Below are 25,848 nucleotides of genomic sequence, written 5' to 3' on the forward strand. Positions count from 1 at the left end.
TTATGCAGTTACTTTCAGATATGTATATGTTAGGTTCCTTTAGTGATTGGCAGTATTAGAAGAAAGTAAATTCTTCTTATTTCAATAACAGTTATTTTTATCTACCATCATTATAGTTCATATGGCTTTTGAAAGTTTATATTGTGAGAAATTATTTGGAAATTGACTTAATCATCATAGTAGTTTATCAGCACTGATTTGAGTATATGATATTTTGATTTTTGTCAACAAGCAAGAATTTAAATCAGACTAAGGTTGATGTTAGAAAAGTTTACATCTGAGCTCTCAGAGCAATAAATTCACTTATTTAGCAAATATATTTTGAGACCCACCATGTGCCAGATGCCATAAAGTGGTGGCTCTACCTTTACAAAGCTGGAATTCTAATGGAAAATAAAAACAAGTAAAGAAAAAATGATAAGTATGCTGATAATGGAGAAAACAACAGGATATACAAGATGTGAGTACGTAGACTCAAGGTGTTTATAACCCAGCCTTGGGAGGAATCAGGGAAGACTTCATAGAGAGAGAAATACCTATGCTAACACCTACATGATGACAAGACTATGAGTTAGAGGAGGGAAGGAAATTGGGGGAATAAATGTATAGTGTGTATAAAAACCTTGGAGGCAAGACAAAAATGAAGCTTTCTAAACAAACAAAATAATTAAGTAGGGCAAGAACATAGACTGAGGAGGGGGAGGGAATTTTAAGAGGAAACCGATCCAAATCAAGACTAGTGGGGAACAACTGAAAAATTTTAAGAAAATGCACGATATCATCTGATTTTATATAAAAAGACCACTATGCAATGTGGAGAATAGATCAGAGAAATATAAGGCTATAGACAGGCCACTTTTAGAGTTTGTTTCCATTATCAAGATGAGAAGGATGATGGAATTAATGGCAGTAGAGATGAAGAGAAATGGGCCAGGCCAAAACATGTTCAGGAGGTAGAATCAACAGGATTTATCACTAGATTGGATTGGAGAGTGGTAAGAATTTAAGGATTTCACAGGTTCGTTCATTTGTCTATCTTTCCATCCTTCCATCCTTCCTTCCTCCTTTCCTTTCTCCCTCCCCTCTTCCTTCCCTTCAAGTTTCAGGGGTACAACATCCGTATGCACTACAAAGTGATCACCCCCAAAAGTCTAGTTAGTATTCATCAACACCAGGTTTCCCAGTTGATCAGCTTTGTGGATGGTGATGCAGTTTTTAAAACATTAAGGGAAAAAAGACTTTAATCGGAAAACATGATAAATTTAGTTTAGTTTTATTTGAAATCCTGAGATATGCACATAGAAAAGTTGACTACATAAGGTTCTGAATCGCAGGAGAAAAATGTGGACATGAGCTAGACCTGTGGCACAGGTGATACTATTTCTGTTTTACAAATACATACTTTTAGTCCTGTGGTTCAATTCTATTATGGATTTTATAGCTTTTATTGACTGAGGTAATAGCCTTAAAATTTATGGACTTATTTTCATGATAACATGCATGATTATTTCCAAACAATTCATATAATCACAAACTTTGATATGTATGCATTTTGAGAATTTCCTGATTTTTCAGTTTTTATTGTTGCCACTGGGTTTTTTCTTTTTAATTCTTTAAAATGCATCCCATTGTAACATAAATTTAGATAAATTAGCCCCCGTTCTCTAAAATGGTTAGTAGAGGTAGGTTGGGAAACAGCTGACAGACCCATTTCTGGAAGCTGAGAAGCTGAAAGCAGGTTTCCTTTTCTCTACTGTTGTTCTGACTCTATATCTACATCGAAATGGATGCCACCTAATCAGGAGATTCCTGGAATTAGGGCCACTGTCCTGAAAGCCCCAGCCAGCCACAAGACCCAGAATGCCCCCAGTGGATTTTGACGCTAGAGTGGACAGTTGCCACCAGGTGGTGCCAAACTACAGCCTGGGCTGAATGATTTTGAATTGCAGGGCGACTCCTAGCCAGCTAGTGTATAAGCTCACCTTTATCATTTTATTAACCTCACAATAATCCAACCCTGTATTTTGTGTGGCCGAATCTTTCTGAATCACAGTTTCCTCATTCTGGCAGGATTTAACTATAGTCAGAGTGTATGTCCTACTAATCTTTTACAAGGTTAAAATAAATTGTAAATTACTTTTTTTTTGAAATCTTACAACCTAAAATAATTTTAAAAAGGATCTTAGTATTCCATGTTGTAAAACAGAAGATTCAGAAAACAAAAGTTTACATTTTTAGATATTTTTATGTCTGGACAGATTAATCACTTACTTTGAACTTAGGTGTATAATTGTGTCATGTACTTATATTTTATCAAGGTGTGCTGTTACAACATGAAGTGAATAGATGAAGTATTTACACTTGCATATTTGTGCTTAGTCTCTTTACCTCTCCCCTAATAAACATTTTTAGCAGAAAGTTAAATAAGATTAGAGAAATTTGGTTTGCTTTCTATATTTGGGGGGATGGTAAGAAAGTGCCTTTTATTTTCTCTCAAATGTAGAAAAGAGAGATGAAACTCATGCCATCCGTATTGGTTTCTGCCCGTGCAGTCAGTCATACCAGTAGTTTGTAAAGTTTTAAGGGATTGAGAGGGAAGAGAAAGAGAGTAGAAGAAATAAAGACTTGAGAAAATACAGAGATAAGCAAAGAAGGAACTTGTGAACTTGGGTACATTAAAAATACTGTGTAGTAGTCTCCCCTTATCCACAGGAGGATAATATGCATGACCACCAGTGATGCCTGAAACTGTGGATTGTACCAAACCCTCTATATACTATGTTTATTCCTATACGTACATTCCTTTTCACTTAAAGGAAGCATTTGACAGCTTTGCTTTGGTGTATCTACATTGCCGGCATCACTACTCTTGCCCTTTGCGGCCATTGTTAAACAAAAGGGTTTCTTGAACACCAGCGCTACATTTCCACAGTAGTGGATCTGGTAAGTAACTGGGTGACTAACAGGCAGGGGAGCACGTGCAGCATGTAGACACTGCACAAAGCAATGGTTCATGTCCCTGCAGGATGAAGCAGGACAGCACAAGATGTCATCATGCTACTCAGAAAGGCGTACAATTTAAAGCGTATGAATTGTTTATTTCTGGAATTTTTCATTTAATGTTTTCAGACTGCAGTTGACTGGGTAACTGAAACCACAGATAAGGAAGGACTACTGTCGTTGAAATTATAACGTTTGTGTATGCTTTGGCTCAATCTGTGAGTTAGGTTTCTTGTCTTTTTCTGTACTTTATCGTTGCTTTACAATGCCATTTGGAGCTGTGGGAAATGAGGAATGAAACTCTAGTGTTGAGATTTGTTTTATAAATAACTTTTTGCTTAGTAGGTATTATGTGACTGAACTATACAGACCCTCTCATACATCCAAAGGAAAAGCATTATTCCTTGAACCGCGAGTATATCATGAAGGAGGTTTAGAGCAAAAGACTAAACTTAAATACCGGCTCTACCACTTTATTAGCTGAATGAATATGTCACTTAATATCACTGATGTTTAATTTCCTCTTACATAAAATGAACTAATAATACTGTTTCAAAGAGTGACCTGTAAGATTTAAATGAAAGAATATCTGTGCAAAGTACATTATAAATTATAAAATTGCATATATATATATATATATATAAGTGGTAGTTATTTTGATACCTTTTGCCTATGTGCAATACTTAATTCTTTTATTCATTGTGTTGACAATTTAAGTAAAATGAGCATTATATAAAATTCAACTTATAACATTATGGAGTTGTTTATCATCATTAAAAGGCACTATTACAAATATATAATTATTCTTTAGTATTAAAGAATCCTAATTAATACTGTGAGATAATAAAGGGTAGAGAAATTCAGGTGCTTATTTTTTTTCCAAAAAAAAGTAAAACTACCTTTACGTAAGGTAATCTCATTCTTATAAACACAGAAAGAACTGTTCTCATAGTGATGCTATAAAAAAGGTAGGGACGCATTTGTTAGAGGTGTTCATCATCCTTACGCTGCACAGAATATGGAAACTCAGATTGCTTTACAGTTATTTAAAGGGGGAAGGCAGTAGGGAAAAGGAGATCAAAAATATGCTTTTAAGTGTAACGATTAGTATTGCTTTAGTTATTTTATTTTCCCACCATTTCAATAAAAATAATCTTGACCACAGTTCATCATCTTCCAAAAGTACTCAAGGAGAGACTTTAATGACATAACTTGAAATTTGTGTAGAAATTTAGAGTGATGTTACACAGCTTTGAATCGTGAACCTAAGTTTATTTACAATGATTAGCTGAGTATTGTAATGCATTACAGTAGGTGAGTTGGAACTAGTGTACAGAGGCTCCATTCATCATCTGAAAAGTGTATGTCCTCATTAGTGCTCAAACAAACTTTTGTTCATATCAGATATCTGTATAAATTTTTAAGTTGTTTTATGGAAAAATTTAAGAATACTTCGTTTTTTCAGTTAGATTACTCTGAACTTTTAACTCAATATCTTCTCAAATAATTGTAAATGAAATTTTGTTAGCTATCTTTTGTTAACTATATTCTTTATGTCTATAAGTGATTACCACATGTGTTCACTGCTTAATTAATAATATTTGAGTATTTCAAGGTTTATAGGGTATTCCAGATATGAAGCAAAGTGAGTTCAGGTTATGTAAGAACTTGGATTTACCCGTATTGTCTAGTTCGTAGGGTGATGAGGGAGGCTGGTACAGTAGGATAGGGTCAGATGTTAAAAGGCCCTGTTGTCAGTGGGGTTTTATAATAGAAAGCAACATGATGTACTTTTTGTAATTGTAGTTACAGTGTGGGTGCATTGTAGTTGAAAAAGGCATGGAGGCACAGAGATTGGTTAGGAGACAACTGGAAAGTTTAAGTGAAAATAAGAAATGGAAAGAGAATAAAAGCTGAGTTTAAAGACTATTTCGGTAGTAAAATTGGCAAGACCTGGTTGGGGACTGACAGGAAGGGGATACCAGGAATGACTCCAGCTGTTCTACTTCACTAGTTTCAGAGACGTGGATGGTCAGGCATGGCTGTTAACTCAAGAGTTGCAGACGAGATTTAGAAAGGAAGATAGTCAATTTTTGATCTTTTACAGATATGGCAGATCTGACAAAGCCCAGAAGTACTTGTCTGAGATTACATAGTTTATTCTCCCCTGTGCCCCAGATCTTACTCCCCTCAGCCCTCGGAGTGCCAGAGGGGCCTTGAGCTACTGAAGCCCCTTCGGCAGTCTTCTCATTTCCCCAGAGCACTCTTACAAATATTATCATGTTTTTATACAGTAAGAAATCTGGGGAAGTATTGCCTAATCATTCTCTAAATGAATACCTTCGTATTTTTAATTTAGACTTTCTACTATTTTTTGAATACCAGTTATACATCCAGTATGGTATTCAACCCTTAACATGCGTTGTAGAAAGAATTAGATGGGACATTTTATCAAGTTGTAGGTATTAATATCCCCATTATACAAATGAGGAAACTGAGAAGGATGTGATTTGCCTTTGATTACAGATACATCTGACTGTACAATGCAGTGCAGACTCCCATTTGAATGGTCAAGGCTGTGAAATTTGACTAAAGGTCTCTTATCAAAACTAATTTGACGTCAATTTATTAAAAATTATTTAGAAGTTCTCTTAAAGGAGTTTAAAAAACCCCGCTTCATACTTGAGGGCTGAAAGTGGATCATCAGAACTTTATAAAAGCATTTGTCACTTTAAAAATTAGTAAAGAGGCCTTTATTTTTCTATAAAATGGTATAATCTTTTGACAGGACCCCCTGCTCTCCTACGGCTCAGATACTCAGTCGTAGCTGGAGTCCCTTCCCGCTCCCCTGCTCAAGGACACAGCTCCAGCATCCTCCCCTTTGTCTCCTGTTTTGGCAGTTTCCCCCTTTCTGCCAGATAATTCCCAGTTATGTATAAACACATTGTTTCTCCCATCTTTAAAAGCCTTTTTAAAATTTCCACTTCCCCCTCTAGATACTGCCCCATTTCTTTGCTCCTCTTTGCCCATATTCCTGCAAAGAGTTGTATATGTTCATTCTTTACCCCCCATTTTTAAAATTTTGCTTCAAGCTTCCCCCACTACTGCTCCAACAAAGCTGGTCTTATAAGCCCCCAGAGAACTTGATGTTGCCAAAAATCTGGTGGTCAGGTCCTCAGTTCTGATCTTACTTGACCTATGAGCAATATTTAATACAGTTGATCCTTCCCATTTTTTAACTGGTTTCCAGGAGACCACACTTTGACTTTTCCCATTTCTGTACTGACTAGAGAGTCTACTGACTTGACTGGTCCTGCTTATCTCCTGGACATCTTTTGCAACTGCCTCCGTGGCATTTCCGCTTGGTTCTCTAATAAGCATCTTAATTTTAATAAGTCCAGAAGCGAACTTCTGTCCCTGCAACCCAGCTCTGCCTTCACTTCAGTCTGACTCAGCTCAGTTAAAGACAACTCTGTTCTACTTGCTTAGACCAAAAACCTTGAAGTCATGTTCAGCCTCTTCTCTTTTTCACATTCCATATTCTATTTATCAGCATATCCTTTTGGTTGTATCTTCAAAATTTATGATCTCTTGCCATCTCACAGATACTATCTTGGTTCAAGCTACCATTATCTCTTACCTTAATTACTGCAAGAGCCTCTTAAGTTGTCCCACAGCTTCTCTCCCTGCCCTTACCAGTCTGTTCTCCACACAGTTTCTCTTAATGGTACATCAAACTAAATCACTCCTCCGCTCAAATAAAAAGGCTCCCCATCTCGTTCAGTAAAAGTACAGATGGTTATAATGCACCATGATACCACACGATCTGCCCCCAACTACCTCACCCTTATTTTACTACTCTAGTCTAGGCACTGGTCCCACTGCTTAACCTTCTTCTCCTGAAGAGCCCTGTCTCCTCACTTTCGATAAGTCATCAGATGTCACCTGCTCTCTGATGTTTTTCCTGACCCCCCCCATTTAAAACTTGATCTCCCACCTCCCCCTCATGCCTGCTGCCCACTAGCCCCTTTTTTGCCTTATTTTTCTCCGGAGCACTTAGGACCTACTAACATACTTTTGATTTCCTTTCTACTAGAATTATAATTTCCATGTGAGTAGGGATTTTTATATCTTGTTCAGTACTGGATTCTGTGTACCAATGTCTGGTACGTAGTAAGTGCTCAATAAATATTTGTTGAATGAAATAATAAATTGGTCCTACTTTTGAGAAATCAGGTGACTATTGGTTTAGATGAAAACCTATACAGATTTAGAATAAGATGGATTTGATTAGGACCAAGCGTGGTGACTGACATAGTAGTCTCTCAGTTAACCGTCCACCAGATTCACCTACTTTTATTTTAATGTATTATATTTTATTCTGTCAGCTCCTTTCAAACCTCAGCACATTAATGGATTTAAAACAAGTGTTTTGCATTTTTAAACTATGATTTGGATTAGATATTTATTTACTTTTTGGCCACAGTTTCTACATCTATAAAATAAAAAAAAAAAAATCTGCTTTTGCACCAACTAAAATGAAAGGATAGGAAAGTGTGGCATGTTCAGTCAATAGTAATCTCAGAAAGTTTCTACTCTTAAAATACGTAACTTCCCCCCAAGAAATTATGTTAAATAAAATCTCCACTTTGTTGTTTATGTCCTATTCATTCACTTTTCAACTATCTAAGTTCATTAAAGGAAAAATTATCAATTGTTGATTATATAACAGCAGATAATCCTCTTGTAACCCTTCTAGTTTATGGCACCTTAAAAACAAAAAAGCATCAGATATGGAAATGACCAGTTTAGTATTTTATCCAAAAAAAAAAATTTGAGGGTAGAGTGATTAATTCAGATGCTTTCCCTATAAATAAGCTTGTCATATAAACAGCCTGTTTCAATTCCTTTTTATTCAAACTGGAAAAAATATATTCACTTTTATTAACCAAAAATATTTTACATGGAGGCAGAAAGAGAAGAATGGGTTGCTTAGTTGTACCCCCAAGCTCTTCTGACAGTCATATTTTTTTCACTGTTTATTCTCAGTAAATTTCAAATTCTGAGGCATTAGTGATGTTTATTCAGGTTAAGACAGTCTCTTTCCATTGCCAAACTTTGATTTGTTCCTGTTAGAATTTCAGTGGTTCCTAAAGTTTTTCTCATTCTTCTACATTTTTCTTACCACTTTTCAAGTGTAAATTTAGATTTGGCATACTGGTACTGTGAAATTTATCTTCTAATAGTGAGAAGATGCATAACAACAGAAGTCTGTTATGTGTGTTGTACTGAAGTTTTCAGGCTTTGGTTTTGAGATAACTTCTGGATAAACTTAGATGTATGAAGTCATCTCTGTACAAATATACTAGATTGCATATGAAAAACCTCCATTTTATTATAATATTAAAATGCTTTTTAGAGAAATAATTAAGAACTTAACTCTTTTAAGTTTCTTGTTTGAATGTTATCATCTCAACAACAGTATTTCCCAGTTTGTCCATGAAAGTTCTGGTTTCTGCCTGTTTGACATGATTATTGAGGGTGCCCTCTTTCACTGTAAAAAGTGTCTCAAGTTGAAAAGTACATTATTTGGACATTAGTTATAATACTAGCATACTCACTTTCCTTTTGCATTTTACATAGGATTGATAAGGTTTCTTCTCCATTTTCTGCCATCTTTCCCCTCAATTCACTTCCCACACACAAATGTAGGATGGATGAGAGATATAAGTATGTGCATATGGGGGAATGGAGTTTGTAGGAAACGACATGAAAGAATCATGAAAAATACTTTTGGAATCATGTGTTAGCTTCCTAAAAGCATTTTTAAGAATGAAATACTTGAACTTTTATATTTTAAAGCCCTCGTTATAACAGATGGCCAGCTTTCAACATATTCTGTTGTTATAATTATGTTGATTATATATTTGATTACATATATAGATTATATTGATGTGTTGATTATATATAATTACATTTGATGATATATATTCAGTTTGGACTTTTAAAACTTTAGATTTTTTGGTTGTGCATGCTAGTGTGTATCAGTTTTTCAGGTTTGCCTTTTGAAGAACATTTGAATTCCTGCTATTCTTTAATTGTATTTGGTTGTATTTTCTAAGGCATTTAACACTTAAAAATGGATAATTTATTAGTTATATGGCAGTGAGGGTTTTATCCGTGGCTGGAATACAGTACATCTGGTGGTTTATCAAACTAGTCTAAGTTCGAAAGAGCCATGGGCTATAAGAACAAGTATATAATATATTCACAGTTCTTTCAAGGCCTATTTTTGATTTAACATTTGTTTGTGCTATGAGATGGTTATATAATATAAATCTCATAATGACAGGATTTCCCAAGGAGAAAACTTCTGTGAAACAAAGGGAATCTTAGGAGAGGCAGCACTATAGTATGATGAAGAGCATGACTCTAGAACCAGACACTTCAGGTTCATATTTAGGCTCCATAGCTTACTTGCTGTGTGACCTTAGGCAAATACTTCTCTGTGTTTCAGTCTTTTCTTTTGTAAAATGGAGGTAATGATACAGCCTACACTCTGTGGGGTTTTTGTGAAGATTAAGTTATTATATGTTATAACAATGTTTTTTTAATAAATAATAAAAGTTATTATACATAAAGTGCCTAGAATAGTGCCTAACACATGGTGAGCATTCTGTTTGATATCACTATTTTGTAAATGAAAGAATAGGTCAGTTTATCTATCTCAGACTTAACTTGAAACATTAAAAGTCAATTGATAATTTATCTATATCTCTATGTTACAAGGAATTATGCTGCTTCTTATTGAAGTATACAGGTTGTGGGTGAGGCTTTGGAAGGTATGGTACCTGATAAGAAGTATGGGTTTACACAGAAATCTTACCAGCAGACACCTGTGAGGACCTATTGGTAGAAGCCTGGCCTTTTAGCACTTCCTCCCTTTCATTTCAGTTTTCTCTTTTTGAATTGCCTTTATTTGTCCTTCTAGGTCCAACTTCCATGTCTTCCCTTCACCTCACCTCTGTTCCTCCCATTAAAAGTAATCAGCTCCTCCTCTTTTTAGCCATACAATTTTGTTTATGCCTTCATAGAGCACTAATTATAGTTAGCTGGATGGTATAGATTGTGGCATACCCCTTCTCGTAAGACCTAATGTTAGTTTAGTCTGAGTTTTATTTCATTCCCTGTGACTTACTTTTCTTCCTAAGGCCCATTATTTCAGGAAAGGAAATACAGTTAGGAACTGAAGTTTCTCCATCTACCAAGTATTCATGATTAGTACTATAAATAAAATCTACTTGGAATTTTACTACTGAAATAACATATAATGAGGTTATATTTGAGAAATGAAAATTGCAACCAATTTGTAATGATTTACTGACTAAAATATATAGATCATCTAGGAATGGAAAATATATAAATGTTTAATATACTTTGAGAATTTATTCTGTGGAGAAAATAAAAGTAAATTTTCATGTTTCAGTTGGTTTGATAATAGAAAATTTTTGAAGGGCATTGTAATCAGGATGATAGCAGAAAATGACATGCCATTTTGTGATCTCTAGCGTAAAATACACTTCCACTTAAGTAATAGTATACAAAAGTTATTTTCTTTTTAATAAGAGTTATCTATACTCCATTTCTTTTGAAATTATTTTATTTCTGGCTTATAAACTATTTCACTGATGAATCTCTCTTGGTTGACATGTTTTAAATTTTAAATTTGTTGCATCTTTCACACCATGCATAAGATGATATTGAGCACCAGCACAGCAAGTATGACCACTTAGCATGTCTGTCCAACAGTTATTAGATAGATTTGTTCAAACTCTGTGGGTGTTCACTACTTCGTACTGACATTCTCCATAAATAAAAAAAAAACAAATTTCAATGTCCAATCCAGATTTTTGTGGGGGATAGGGTGATCCGATGTTTTGTTATGTTTAAAAAAAAAAACACTCTTTGGAGTAAGACATAGCTGGGCTCAAATTGTGGCTTTAACACTTAGGCCATGTGACTTGGGGCTAGGTATTTAAGCTCTTTAAAATTCAGTTTACTCAGCTATAAAATAGGTTAGAAAATACAACATTAGGGATTTATAGGGATTAAGTGAGCAAAATTATTTACATTGTACTCTATGTTATAAGTCTGTTGGAGAAAAAGATTTTTGATAAGATCGACTCTCTAACAGAAGCATACTGTTGGTATTTTTCTTTATCAACACTTCCACTTTGATTAAAAAACATATTTGATCTTCGAAGGCTCATATCTGGCTCTCATCTACTAATTATGCAATTGTTGTTACCTTTCACCTTTTGGACATTCCCCTTAACTGTCATTAAATATATCTTTCTGTCAGTTTCAATTTCTGCTGTCGTCAGTGCTGTAAGTGGATGACTTATATGACTCTAATACCCTGGCCTCATACTTCCTTGAGCCTTACATGAATATCGACCGTCTCAGCTCCAGTTAGCTACTTCAATGGTCACACTCTGGATCTGCTTATCAATTAAAATTCTCTTTGCTGAAATAAGTACTGTTCTACCTCCAAATCACTCTCCGGCACCCATCTCGAGTCTTCCATCTTGCTCGTACAGCTACTTCCACTTAATCTGTTTGTCATCGCATCAGGACTTCATGTACTTTGTCCCTTCTGCTTTCTTCTGTCAGCTCTTCTGTGTTGCCCTCTCTTCCCTTTCTCTACAGGTGAGATCCCAAGATCTGTCACTTCTGTTCTTTTGTTCTTATCCCAAACTTCATTTTCATTTCAATACTTGTGATATCTAAATTATATCTTTCACTTAAAACATTTTATAGAACTTTATTAATATCTCAAAACCTTACTTTTCTTATGGATAATATGTGAGTAATTACCTGCCTCATTAGATTGTGGTACTAAAACATTTTATAGAACTTTATTAATATCTCAAAACCTCACTTAAAACATTTTATAGAACTTTATTAATATCTCAAAACCTTACTTTTCTTATGGATAATATGTGAGTAATTACCTGCCTCATTAGATTGTGGTACTAAAAAGTTACTGTTTAGCCTCCCTTCAACCCATGTGAAGACAAGTCATGGAGAAAGGTAACGTGACATTTAGAGGTAGACCTTCTTTGCTTCTACTCTGCTGCATGCCGCTACAGAAACTCTCCAAGCCAGGCATATTTATATAATATACAGTTTGGGTCGTCATCCTCTAAGGGGTTCTTAAGATTGACAGATAGTCCAACTCCAAGCAAGTTCATTTATGAATCTTTAAAAGATGGATACTTATGTATTTGGAATAACTGAATGTATATTTAAATATTAGAAATCTCCGAGAAGCAAGGGATAATGCTGTGGCTGAAAAGGACCGGGCAGTGATGGCTGAAAAGGATGCTTTAGAAAAACATAATCAGCTCTTAGACAGGTAAGCGTCCTGAAAATAGAAATGTTAAAACTCTTCAATTTTTGTTCTTATTACTTTATCTTTTAGAAAATATATTTTTAATAAAGTGTAATTTTCATTTCAATTGCAGTATAATATACATGCATTATTTTTGTAATGTGTATTTATTTCATACATTGAAACATGATAGAGAGCAATTAAGTTGCTATGATAGTACATATAGTTTCCATATACCTTTCATATACCAGTAAACTTTGAAAATCAGCTCAATGGGTCTTTTAATTGTTAAAGGAACATTCGCATATTAATTTGATTTAAGCAATACATGAAACTAAAAATTAAGGCAAGTCTTTATATAATTAAACTATTGTTAATCCTTTAGAGTGTCAAAATCTTTTAGAATGGCCCAAATTTTTGTACTTCTGAGTGCACATCAACTTTATAAACTTGACTTATGGAAGAATTTCAATAAATATAATATCAAAGAAATCTTCCCTATAATGTGAAAATGTTTCCAAAGATCTTAATGTAAAATAAACTTATAAATCAACTTTTTATGGCAGTGCTCTTACAACCTATCTTTAAATTATCTTTTATTATTTATAAACCTTCTATTTTTAAATCTATATGATTTCCACTAAAGATTTACTTGGCTTTTTGTTAATATTGTTTTGAGTGTGATATGTTTAGTAATGGCTCTAGAATAATATTTATGAACAAACTAACAGGCTTTACAAGAAAGCATAAGATTTTAGCTAGTAAACCAGGCAGAACTTCATAACTTGCTAGCTTTGGTATGTTTTCGTGAATTTGGAGAGAAGAGGATAGTAAATCTGACCTTAAAATTGTCTACTTTATATTTATACTAAGCTCTGCAATCTTCTAAATTTTTGACAACTAAAATCCTTCATATCCTATTCGTCCAAAGACATATTTATCCTAAAGAAAAGGGGATAACTTAGTATCTAAAAATATCTTCTGAATTACTGAGAATTCAATCATTTAATGTTTTAAAGTACATAGAACAGTGTCTTGCACATAGGTAGTACTATACAAATGTTTGCTAAGACTATAAAATGTTTGCTATTATTATTATAAAATAATTCGTTCAATTATTTCTTTTATTAACCTTTACTAACTGAATTTTTGCTACTCAAAAGTTGGTATCTTTCCAAATCATTTCCACTAGAATATTGAATAAACTGGAACAGCTCATTTTTAAACTGCTAGATGAGAGGAACTTTATTCTTAATTCCTTGAAGCGATAGTAAAACCTTGCTTATTCAGAGCCCGATTTTCAGCCTACCTTAAATACTTATGGTAGTTTTAAAATCAAGATTAAGAAAGAGAAAAAGAAAGTATTTCTAGACACACTAGAAATAACCTCTGAGCAGCAAATAGAGTTAAGGCTCACACCTTTAAAGGACATTATAGGACTAAGCATTTCTTGAACAAATGAATGAGAATAATATATGGCGATCTAAAACTCAAAGTAAGTGTGGGCTTTAACAAAATGCTTAAAACAGCTAAAGGTAGTTACCTATTTTTTCAGCTATAATGTTGACATGATGGGGAACAGCCCCCTGCTTACAGTTATAATGTTGCTAAACGACTTCAAAAAAGTAGGATTCTTGATGTCCCCAAAAAAGTAGGATTCCAGGTGTCCTCACAATTTAGTTTTTCCTTAATTAATCTATAAATTCAGTACAATTTTTGTCAGAAAATTTTTTAACTTTCTATTGAAACTTGAAAAATTAACTCTAAAGTTCTTTTTCAGAATTGCTATGGCTATTCTTGTGCCTGTTCTTATACCTTTACTCTTCCATTATGAATTTTGTAGTTCTCTTTTTCACATTATACTTTTCATTCATCCCAAGTTTATTTTTGAGAATGGCATAGGTAGAGAACTAATTTTTTTAATGAAAACATCAGTTTTCTGAAATTAAACCATACATTTCATCGGATCCAATTAAAAATTCTAGCAAGATTGTTTTTTTTAAGACTACATTCTATTTTCTTCTTTCGTTGGATGGTGTCGGTGGAGCACAGGCCTTTTGGGATCCTAGTAAGGGAAAGTGAATTAGGGATGCATTTGGATTAAGTGGTGGCTTCCAGGAATACTCATTGTCCGCTGTGCCCGATCCCTGTGTGTAGAGAGAGATAGGAATGTGTTTCAGGTACCCATTACTGCAGCCAGGCATCGTTGGCCTTCTTTCTTTATGGAGGCAATTTTTATCCTTTATTTTGGAGGAGATGCCATGGCATTTCTCAGACCAGTGGGCATTTAAACTGTTTACTGATGCTGTGGGTTCTTGAATTTTTTAGGACTATTTTTTATTCCCCCAGCTCTTGTACGGTATAATTGAGAAAAATGTAACATGTTGAAAGTGGACAACATTATGATTTGATATATGTACACATGGTGAAATGATCTCCCCTACACTGAGTTAATTAACACATCTATTACCTCATATGTTTATCTTTTCTTGTGTGTGAGAACATTTAAGCTTTACTCTGTTAGAAAATGCAATTAAACAATAGTGTTATCAACTATAGTCACCATGTTATACATTAGATCTTCAGACCTTATTCATCTTACAGCAAGATTTTTAACCAGACATATTAAAACTCTGGTTCGTTTGGAAAAAAATTAAATAAGTGGATTTCTGAATAAGAAAAAACAATTTTATCAGGTTGCTGGGACAACCAGCTAGGTGAAGAAACTTTGGATTCATACCTCACACTTTTTAAACTCAGAAACTGTAAAAGTAAGAATTAATAAAGTTGGCTACCTACAAATAAAAAATGTTGGTGTGGCATTACTACCATAAAGAAAGTGAAAAGACATGCAATTTGGGGAAAAATATTTGCAAATCTTATCAGTCATGTGACTGATTTGTAGGAAGACCCTCCTACAAATCAATAATAAGTGAAAATTAGATTATGGTTAAAACTATAGCGATTTTTCTGCAAAAGCTGAAAGATTGTTAATACACTGTTTTCATCAGTATGAAAACACAGGCAATCTCATACATTGTTAGTGGGATTTTAAATTGGTACAACCTCTATGAAGAGTAATTTAATAACCAGTCAAAAGTACAAATGCACATTGCTCTTGACCCAGGAATTTCACTTCTATTACATTATCCTACAGATATTCTTGCTAGGTACAAAATGACATATATGACAACTTACTCTTTATAGCATGGGTGGTTATTATGAAAGATTGAAAACATACCAGAAGTCCATTGACATTGAGGCAGTAACTCGATAAGTTCTAGTACATGGATACAGTTATAGAATAAAATATGTAAGTATGCAAAAGGAATGAAGCAGCTCTATATCTTGATGAGGAAAAGTCTTTAAGATATGTTGTTGGGTGAAAAAAGGCAAAGTAACAGAATCATATGTATGTGACAGCATGACCATGTATGTGTACCAGTTTTTTGCACCTAGTCTATGTATATATCATGCTGTCATTTGTATATGAATTAAGAACAATACAAGACATACATGTGTATTTTATATTTGTGTGTATTTGCTTTTGTATATAGAAACACTTATTGCTTGTGGAACAGGAAATTAGGTAGCTGGAGGACAGATGTTGGATATAGAATTTTTTAAATATATGGAAATATATTGAAACTTGTGACAGTTCCAACCTTTCCAGGTTGTTTTCAGGCTTAGATGTGAAAATATAAGTGCATTTCTTAGATGATACTCATTAAGCACCCATGCTCCTAGTGGTTTTTAAGATTGCTATTGGAGAAAGCATGTTTGGCCTGGAGTTAGGATAGATTCTCTAAGAATAAATCAAAGCAGACTACATTTCCATTTTTAAATAGGGATATTACGCTGGTAAAACATAGAAATGAAGTTAGTGTACAAGTGATTTGCCAAGACTTTCCATGATATTCTAAACAAGATGGAAAATATATGGGCACAATTCAAGTTTAGGTAAATGTACTAGTAACTGTTGAAGGCCTCTACCCAAATGTTTTAGAGAATCATTAATAATCAAGAGGTGGGTTTATAATGACCTCCAGTAATGCTTTGTGGTATTATATTTAATACTGTATTTCTACATTTTTGTCAGCGATTTGGGTATACTTGAAAACAGCTTATAAAACAGAAAAATAACATTGAATTACAGAACGAGGATCTAGATAAATCTTTCTAGGCAGAATTAATGACCTCAATGAAATTTAATGAATAAATATGATCATACACTTGGGCCCAGAAAACATTCGTTATTAATATAATTGAATTGAAATGTGAAAAATAAATATTTAGAATTGAAATGCAAAAAGATCTTGGAAGATTTCAATATGGAGATATTATCCTACAGTAATAGAAGTTATATCTAGGATGTGGTTGGTGATTACTTTATCTATAGAATCACACTGAGATTTAGACACCCAAGCTTTAAACCCAAGGTCTTAAAAAGGAAAATGACCAAAACTGTGGAAATGTCCTAATAGTGCTAAATTATAAGAATCTACAGATATTTAAAGGATTCTTATATGAACGAGCTGGTTTTCTCTCTCGGTCAAAGTAGTAGAATTGGGATCACTGGGTAAACACTACAGGAAAGAGTGAGGGTAAACTTTCTAATGGAGCTTTTCTGAATGCCTTAGCATCTAGTATGTTCTCCATGAGTAGAAGTGGTTAGGCATTAGCTGCTCAAGCATTCAGTAGGAATGTGCTTGTAAAGACTGAAGCATCAGCTGGGTAGCTTGATGACGTTGAAGTTCCTGTTGATCCTGACAACAGCTCAAAAGAGTTAATACAATGGTTAAGTTACCATGCAGAAGGAATGGTGAACCCAAGCTATTTTTGAATATTATTTTTTAAATCTCTGCAGTTCACTTTTCCTGTGGTTTTTTTGTTGTTGTTGTTTTTTTCAAAATAAAAACTCAGTGTTTATTAGGACTACTTGAAAAGGACAGGACACTGTATTTTCAGAATATCCATTGAAATTCTTTTGAGTGTAAATGGCCTAGAAAGTTTTGAACTCATATATATTTGGGGACTATCACATGTACTTTTGAATATAGTGAAAGCTAAGAAAAAAAAATATTTTTATTTTTCAGAGGTTGAATTTTTAATATTTAAATATGTAATTCTGCTTCCTTGATATCAAGATTGGAATAAACAAATGCGTTTGAATTTTTGCATGGATTGTGCTTAAGTTAAGCCTCAGACATGCCTATACAGTTCCCTCATCGGGTATAATTAGCCTCAACTTTTTCATTTATGTTAAAAGTTTTTCTTTATCAAATGCCTCATTTAATGATTAAAGAACCTATGTTATTATAAAGAGAAATGTAAGTAAGTAATATGCCACTTTTAAACATGAATAAAAAATACTTTTTACTCCAGGACTTTAATTTTCTACAAAAGAATTGACTTTTCTAAGGAATCTAAAAGGCCCACATATGTCCCATTTAAAACTCAATAATTTATCTAGTAACAAATACTAAACTTTCATGAACATGAACAGTTATTGCCTCATGTTCTGTTGCTTTGAATCTCTGTATACATTCTGAATATTCTTTCCGTGAAAAGGGGGAAATTTTTAAACTCGGTCAGTGCGAATAGTAGAATCAGTTGAATACACTGTTACATCTGTGGGAGCCTACATGAGAGACCTATGTATGAATCTAAACTAAGCTTATAATCTGGAATTTTAATATTTTTTCAGTTATCTTAACTATTTTAAAATATATATTTCATATTTTGAAATATTTGGAATAGTTTTCAGTCTGTAAGTAATTTTAAATTATTATTAGTTGAAATATGTTTTCAGTCCCTACAACTTTTCTGATTATAATAGTAGGATTTTGTCTTCATTTGTACTTATAGACGACAGCAATAAAAGGTGAGTAGAGTCAGTAGTTTTTATGTCATACCGGGTTAGTTTAAAGCTTGATATAGAAGCCAACTTGCCTTGAATTTCCATTCAGTACTTTATCCCCAAGATTAGAATGGTTTTAACGTGGCTTTATTCTACCTTTTCTCATACTCTTAATATTGTTTTATCTTTGTTTATCGGTCTTTTAATCTGCTACTGGCTTCTTCAGCAGGCAAGTCAATATTTGTATCATTTGCAAAATAAACATAATAGAATAAAGGATGTCGAGATTTGAAATAAAAGTTATATTGTACTTAAACTTTGTTCTTCTTAACTGTGATAATTTTATTCACTTTTTTTTGTATTTCATGGTTACATAAAGTAATCACATCATAATTGTTATGTGAATGCAGAAATCTTCTAATTCCCAATCCTATATTAAGTTACTCTTTTGTCTTATCATACTTCATGAAAGAAAGAATATACAATAAATTCGTAATTTTTAGGTGAACTTTTTTAGTATCTGATTTTTTTTTTGTTTGATAATTTACAAAATACTCTCAGTGGGCCACGCTAATGATTTTCTAGAGTTTATAAAATTATCTTTTCTGTGTTACTTGCTTTCTCTTATTCCTTGCAATGTTCTATTTTCCTATAGCTTTGCTTTTTTTATATTGAATAATCTAGCCCCACATTCTAAAATTTTCTCTTGGCTTTTAAGCTGCTGCTCCATCTGACACATGTTTGTTCACTTGTATAGGATCCTATCTCAAGCTATGCTCATTACTTCCTAAATTACCATAAGTGATTCTATTCCTTTCCTCAGTAAAGGCTTTGGAATTAGTAGTAATACAGTGTCTATGAAAGCCTTAAAAAACTTATTGCTGAGGTGAAAAATATCTTTTCCTTTTCATTCTAGACATCAGGCTCTGAAAGGAACTAATAAGAAACTCCCATATTCAGAGCACAGTGTATAGATTTTATTTTATGCCACCTCTCATCTCTCTTCCTTTTTCTTTATTAGGTATTAGTCTGATCTGAAATTTCTTGTCCCACCAAGAACAGTGGCCCATGGAGTCCTTTAACTATTCATGGATAATTTATTGCTTATAATTGGTCATAAGTGGTATTGTTCTAAAGTGATATACATATTCTCCTCCATCTCAAAAGAACATATCGAGAATATTTTTTGTGCAGCAAGTCAGAGTATGCACACACACACACACACACAGCAATTTGACATATAGAAATGGACTAGAATTATCAGCATATGTAGTGCATATTTTGTGTGTAAATAGAACAGTTGGTGTAGAGAAACGCTCTCTCCATACCTACTGACATAAACCTCTTCTCCCCTCAATCCTGAATAACTCTGAATGTGTCACTCTCAAGGGAACAGTCTACTTTTTACCTTGTAAAATCAAGGCTGTGTTCCAGCATTCTATCTTGGTCCCTAGTCTTTTTTAACTTATTTCAAATAATTCCATTATTTGAAAAAGCTACAAGAATGATGCAAAGAACTTCTGTATCTTTTACCTAATATCACCCCCTTTTAAACATTTTGCTACATTTGTTTTATTCTTTCTCTCCCTCCCACCACACATATTATTTTCCTCCGAACAGTTTAGTCGATTGACTGTACTATATACTTTTACCTCTTAACAGTTTATTTTTTAGGAATAAAAATATTCTCTTATATAATAGTGCATTTTAAAACATAGGACAACATCGATAGCAGTACTATTACCCATTTTTGTCATTCATCCCAATAATGTCTTTTTATAACAGTTTTTCTTCTGACACAAGATCCAGTCTAGAATCATGCATTGCTTTTACTAATCATGCCTCTTCAGTCTCTTTCAATCTGAACCAGTTCTTCAATTTTTCTTTTCTATTTTGTTTTCATGACATTTGGTCCTGTATGTATGTATGTGTGTGTGTATGTATGTATGTATGTATGTATGTATGTATGTATGTATGTATGTATGTGTCTGTCTGTCTGTCTGTCTGTCTGTCTATCTTCTTCCTGGGAACACTTCTTCTACACAGCTTCCACTGTTACTTTAGAAAATGGCTAACAATGTTCTTCAACTCAAGCCACACCTTTTCTTATGTCTTATAAACTGAGATTTCCAAAGCTACCCTATTGACATTTTTATCTGGATGTCTTCCTGGAACTTTAAACTCAGTATTTCTGCAACAAACTTTGTTTCCTCCCACATTCACCTCTACCAAAACAAAAAGTTGCTTCAACTGACTTCTATCAGTTGTACCTCATTTTTAAGCTATTTCTGTTTGAATCTTCAGAATATAACAATCCTGCCCCATTGTTCCTCTGTATAATCACTTGTCAAATTTTATGCATTCTAGCCTAAAATATTCTTCACTCCTATTGCAATCATCCTGGATTAGCTTCTCATTACTTTTTGACTGGTGTCATGTTGTAATTGTGTACAGTACGTCTTAGTCGGTCGCTGCTTCTCTCCCCACTCAGTTAATCCTCTTGCCCAGACCTGTTCTTCCTCTCATAGTTTGGCATTCTGACTGAGGTCACCATTTGCCCAGGCACTCAAACAGGAAAGCTGGTGATTTGCAACTATCTTTTCTCCCTCACCTCCTTTCCCCTTTATTTAATCAACAAATAATTATCGGTACCTACCATGTGGCAGTCACTGTGCTGGGTGCTGATATACACCAGGAAACAAACTGGAGTGCACCCCTGCTAAGAGTCAGTTGAGGGAGACAAAATAAACAAACAGATATATAACAGATATATAATTATGTTATAATTATATATTTTGAGAATTGCTATGAACTAGGTTGTGTAAGGAAGAATAGTGGCCTGAGCAGGATTTACCATGATAGTCAAGAAAGGTCTCTCTGGCACTAAAGTTAAGCCCATGACAAGTTGATTCTAATTTCTAAATATATCTAATCATTTCCCTCCTTTTAATTTCAGGTGCCACTGCTTTAGACAAGCCTTTATTTCCTCTTGCCTGTACAACATATAAGTCTCTGAACTCTCTTTCTGATTCAGCTTAGTCCTCTCTATTTTCATCACTCATTCTTCCAGAGTAATTGTTCTAAAACTGAGAGCTCTGATCACGTCATTCAGTAGAATGGAGTTCAGACTGCACAGCACAGCTTAGCATTTAAGATCATTTTCAGACTGCCTGCCTCTCTCCAGACTGAGATCTTTCTCTCTTCTCTTACCCATATACCAGACAGATTGATCTCCTGCAGTTCTCTAAGTGTATGATGCTTTCTCTCTCACCCCTTTATAGTGTTCTTTTCTAGGAATGACCTTTTGTCTTCCCTTGCTCATGTATCTTACCATTTATCTACTAGGTAAGATGTCCATTCATTTGATAAGACTGAACTCAATGATTGAATCTTATTGCAGCTCTAACGTCCCTTCAGAAATACAAAGGCTCTTCTCTGTTTTCTAGCATTATATTGTAATTGTGTGTTTATTTACAAGCCTCTCCCTCCAGAGTATTGGTTTTTTTTGAAGTCAGAGACTTTCTCATCTCCATCTTCGCTTCTCTCTCTACTCAGTGTCTTTGATATAAGTAATTCTCAACAAATATCAATTTCAATTGATTAGAGTTTTTAATGTTAATTTTGACTTACAAGTTTCCATTGTGAAGGCACTTTGAATGCCCAGGACTCTTCCTTATTTCACTAAATCAGCAGTTCCCAAATCTAGATGAATTTCCATCACCTGGAGAGATTTTTTTTTTTTAGAAGACATATTCCTTTGCCTTCTACTCCTAGTAAATAAGGACCTCTATAGAGGAAGCCCAGGAATCTGTACTTCCTACAAAGCTCCCCAAATTATCCTGATGTGCCATTCCTCAGATGTGTGTTTGGGAAACACTATAACAGCCTTTGAAAACACATCATAGACTATAAGTACTAAAGAATTGCTAATTATTATTATCTATCTCCAGGCCCTCCTTGGTGCCTTAAACAGCAATCTCAAAGAAGATGTAAGCTTCTTCTCTAAAGTAATGCCTTAGTACTCTAAGGTTTGAAAGAACTTGAGGAAGTGTTGGTAGTTTTGTTCAAACATTGTTATCAGATCAAGTGCTAGCAGTTTAGAAATAAGCAAATGTCCTTATTCTCTGCAAGGCTGAAGAGGAAAGATTCCAGAAACTATACATCAGTAAACTTGAATGCAACCCAACACAAACATTGTAAAACAGATTATTAAATAGATAGTAAGCATTTAGAAAAGAAAGTGGCGAAAACCAGACCAGCATTAGTTAACTATTAAGTCTTAACAATATCTATAGATACATGGGTAAATGAGAAATCAATAACTATAATTAAATGATGTATTGAAAGCAGTTTAAATATCAGTTTCAAGGAATGCTGATTAGCAGACCAATCTAGAGGGATATTGCTGACTAAATGTTTTCAGACTTTTCTTAATTTTAACCAGTTATTGGTTAAACCAGATTGGTTAAACCTAGATTTCACAGTGAGTCTAGTGTGATTTCTTTTCAAATTTCACATTTTAAACACACTTTTATTCAGTTAATAAGTTCAACAAATTGAGCACCTGTACCCCATTTTGATATCTCTCCCCCCATTCCCAGTGATTAACTGTAAGTTCGCTAGTTACACATAAAATCACAGGCTAGGAAACGGAGCTATGGTTTAAAGAGGCATTTGTCTTTAAGTGAACTCTGTGATGTTAAGTTGATAGAGCACTTCTAAAGGCGTAGATTTTGTAAGACCATTTTTAGGAGATTCTCCACATGCTTAAATAAGTAAAAATAAAATGTAGAAGAAACTCTCGTCTCCATTGGTACCTCAATATGGTATCATAAATTTCAAAGAATGTTGGTCAGATATAGTGTAACCAGTAACAAAATGTAAGAAAGTGTGGCAAGAGCATTCTACAGCATGGCGGGGCAGATAGTATGAGGAGGAAATTCCACCAGTGTCCCCTAAAGTCACACTCGCCATTAGAATTTTCTGCAGTAATGGAGATAATCTGTATCTGCCCTGTCTAATACAAAAGCCACCAGCCACACTGGGCACTTGAAATTTAGCTAATATAACTGAGAAGCTAATTTTTTAAATTAAATTTAAGTAACTACTTGTGACTGGAGGCTGTTTTATTAGCTTAGCCCTAAAGTGAAGGAGTAAAGGCCTGACATTTCAAGCTCCTCAACCGTCATATATCTGCAGGAATGCCTGGCTAGAGGAGAACCATGGCTAAGCAGGCACTCTTCTAAACTGGCATTCCTTATTTTACTTTCATGTGAATTTAGAACTCACCAGAAGTGAAGGGGTATGAGAAATACTGAGTAGCTGCAAAACAAATGGGCAGAGAAAAATGCTTGCTACTCTCATGGGTTGAATGGGGGTTATTTAAAATCTGAGGGGTTATGATGAAATTTTTAGTCTAAACTGACTTTTCATCAATATGATGAACTCTTCCAGAAAGAGGAAAATAAGTATAAAATATGAGAGGCAGCAACACCTGTATCCGTCCATTTCCATAAACTTGACCCCGAGTACAGGAATTTAGAGAAAACACCAATAAGCTTCCAGACAAACTTCTTGAAATCCCAGCTTTCTCTCCTCTTTTAAGCAAAGGAATTTCTGAGTCCTAGTCCTTCAATTCGTTGCATAATGGGATCATTCAAACAACATCCTGTTAGACAAGAAGGGGGCAAAATGCAGGCCTGGCCAGAACTGCCTTCATTCAAACATTGATAAGTGATTAGGGGACAGAGAAGACAAGTGTAAGACATGTAATCATTTTTTCCAATGTGGAGAGACAGCAGAATAATATAAAATCTGCAAAAGATAAAGATAATATTTTGAAAGATCTAAGAATATAAAAAGATTTTGGACTATAATTTATTCAGAACTAAGAAAATTTAAGAAAGCACAGACTCTGAAGCCAAAGATACAGTAATAGAATAAGACGAAAGGAAACTGGCAAAGTTAAGGAGAAAAATTACCTGGATAAATGTTGTACAAAACTTAAAAAGGAATTGGCAGGGAGGGGAGTGTCCAGAAAACTGAATTGATAGCTTGAGGGGGGAGATTTAAAGAAGGAAAAAAAAACAAACAAAAAAAGGACAAAGTGATGAAAACAATTTGAGAAGCAGTGCTAAACATGGAGAACAGACAACGTATCCACATTCAGAAAATTAGTGTGCCAAAGGAAGAAAACAAAATGGAAGGAGAAAAATGTTTAGAGGTACAATAGAATAAAACTCTAAAATTAGGAATCTGCGGTTTAGCAGAACTCACCACATTCTGGGTGGTAGGGAAAGAATGGAAAACAGCAATGTAGTAAATCCAAATGAAGTTACTAAATAAGAATATTAAAGGAACAGTGTTAGACACTTCCTAACAGTGGAGGAACTAGTAGTAGTATCTGAGTTGAATAACTGTGTCATTTACTAAGGAAAAAATCCGATGGGGTAAAGAAGGTCAAATATGTGATGATGGAAGGAAAGTTTGGGTGGTGAACACACAGTGCTATATACATATGACATATTAATTGTACACTGGAAACCTATGTGATTTTATTAACCAATGTCACCCCAGTAATTTTAATAATAACCAGGTTGACTCAGCTTTCTTCTCCACAACTGTATGTTTTATTTATTAATTCAGTCACTCATTCATTCATCATTTATTCATTCAGCAATTTTTATTAGCCACTTTCTTTGTGCCAAGCACATCCTTGGGACTGAGGTTGAGAGTTTAACAAGACAAAAGGTTCTCCATCTCAGCCAGAGGAGAGAAGGAGCAATTGGGAGGACCGTTTCATAAACTATATAAATGTCTAAGTAATGTACATATACTTGAAACTGATAAAATTCAAAAAATATTTAACAAAAAGTTTATGTCAATGGAACATGCATTCTTAAGGCATTGATCAGAAAGTATACAAAGAACAAAATAAAGAAGGCAATTTTAGTAACAATTATTTGAAAGATATAAAACCAAGCGTGATTCAGGGAAATGAGATTATCTAAGAGGTGACATTTTTGCATTTCAAGTGACAAGAGAAAGGACTTGTCATGTGAGGACTGGGGAAGCCTGTTACCCATGTGGCCTTCCTGAAAAACCTGCTTGAAACTGTAACCTCACCAAAGAACTCATAAATTGAGATATCAAGGTATAAAAGAACTGACAGTAAACATTTAATGTAAAGTTAAATCTTAACTATTGTTATTCTAGGTATAAATTGTACATTGTAATAATCATAATTATTAAGGGAAAATTGCAACATAAAAGTATAATTTAACATAAGAAGAATAAAAAATAGCAACTTGCAACTAAAATTAGAGAATTGATGGTAAGAGGAAATAATATATATGTATAAAATACTCTATTGTTATAATTTCCTCAAATTTCATAAGAATGAGTAGTTTTATCAAGAAATGTATATTTAAGCATATCACTTAAAGTCATGAATGAAACCATTAACAGATGATATACTATAATATATAACACATGATATACTTTGCATATTACCAGGGGATGTGGGGGAAGAAATCGCAGACCTTATAATAAAAGATAGATAATAAAACAAACAGCAAAGAGGAAAAAAACAGAA

General features: G+C 34.0%; 1 protein-coding gene across 7 annotated transcripts in view; it reads left to right on the forward strand.

The window, feature by feature from the left end:
* PIBF1 (progesterone immunomodulatory binding factor 1) overlaps positions 1-25,848 on the forward strand; it is a 149,634-nt gene that overhangs the window by 30,962 nt on the left and 92,824 nt on the right. For all 7 annotated transcript variants that reach the window (XR_005658172.1, XR_005658171.1, XM_039886833.1 and 4 more), the window contains exon 10: positions 12,320-12,418. Coding sequence is in view for 5 of the 7 variants with exons in the window: in XM_039886833.1 (XP_039742767.1) it covers positions 12,320-12,418 (99 nt within the window). In the remaining 2 variants the exon portion in view is untranslated. The remainder of the gene's footprint in view (positions 1-12,319; positions 12,419-25,848) is intronic.

This window comes from Pteropus medius, unplaced genomic scaffold (genome assembly GCF_902729225.1).
Source record: "Pteropus medius unplaced genomic scaffold, Ma_sr-lr_union100, whole genome shotgun sequence".
Lineage (NCBI taxonomy): Eukaryota > Metazoa > Chordata > Mammalia > Chiroptera > Pteropodidae > Pteropus > Pteropus medius.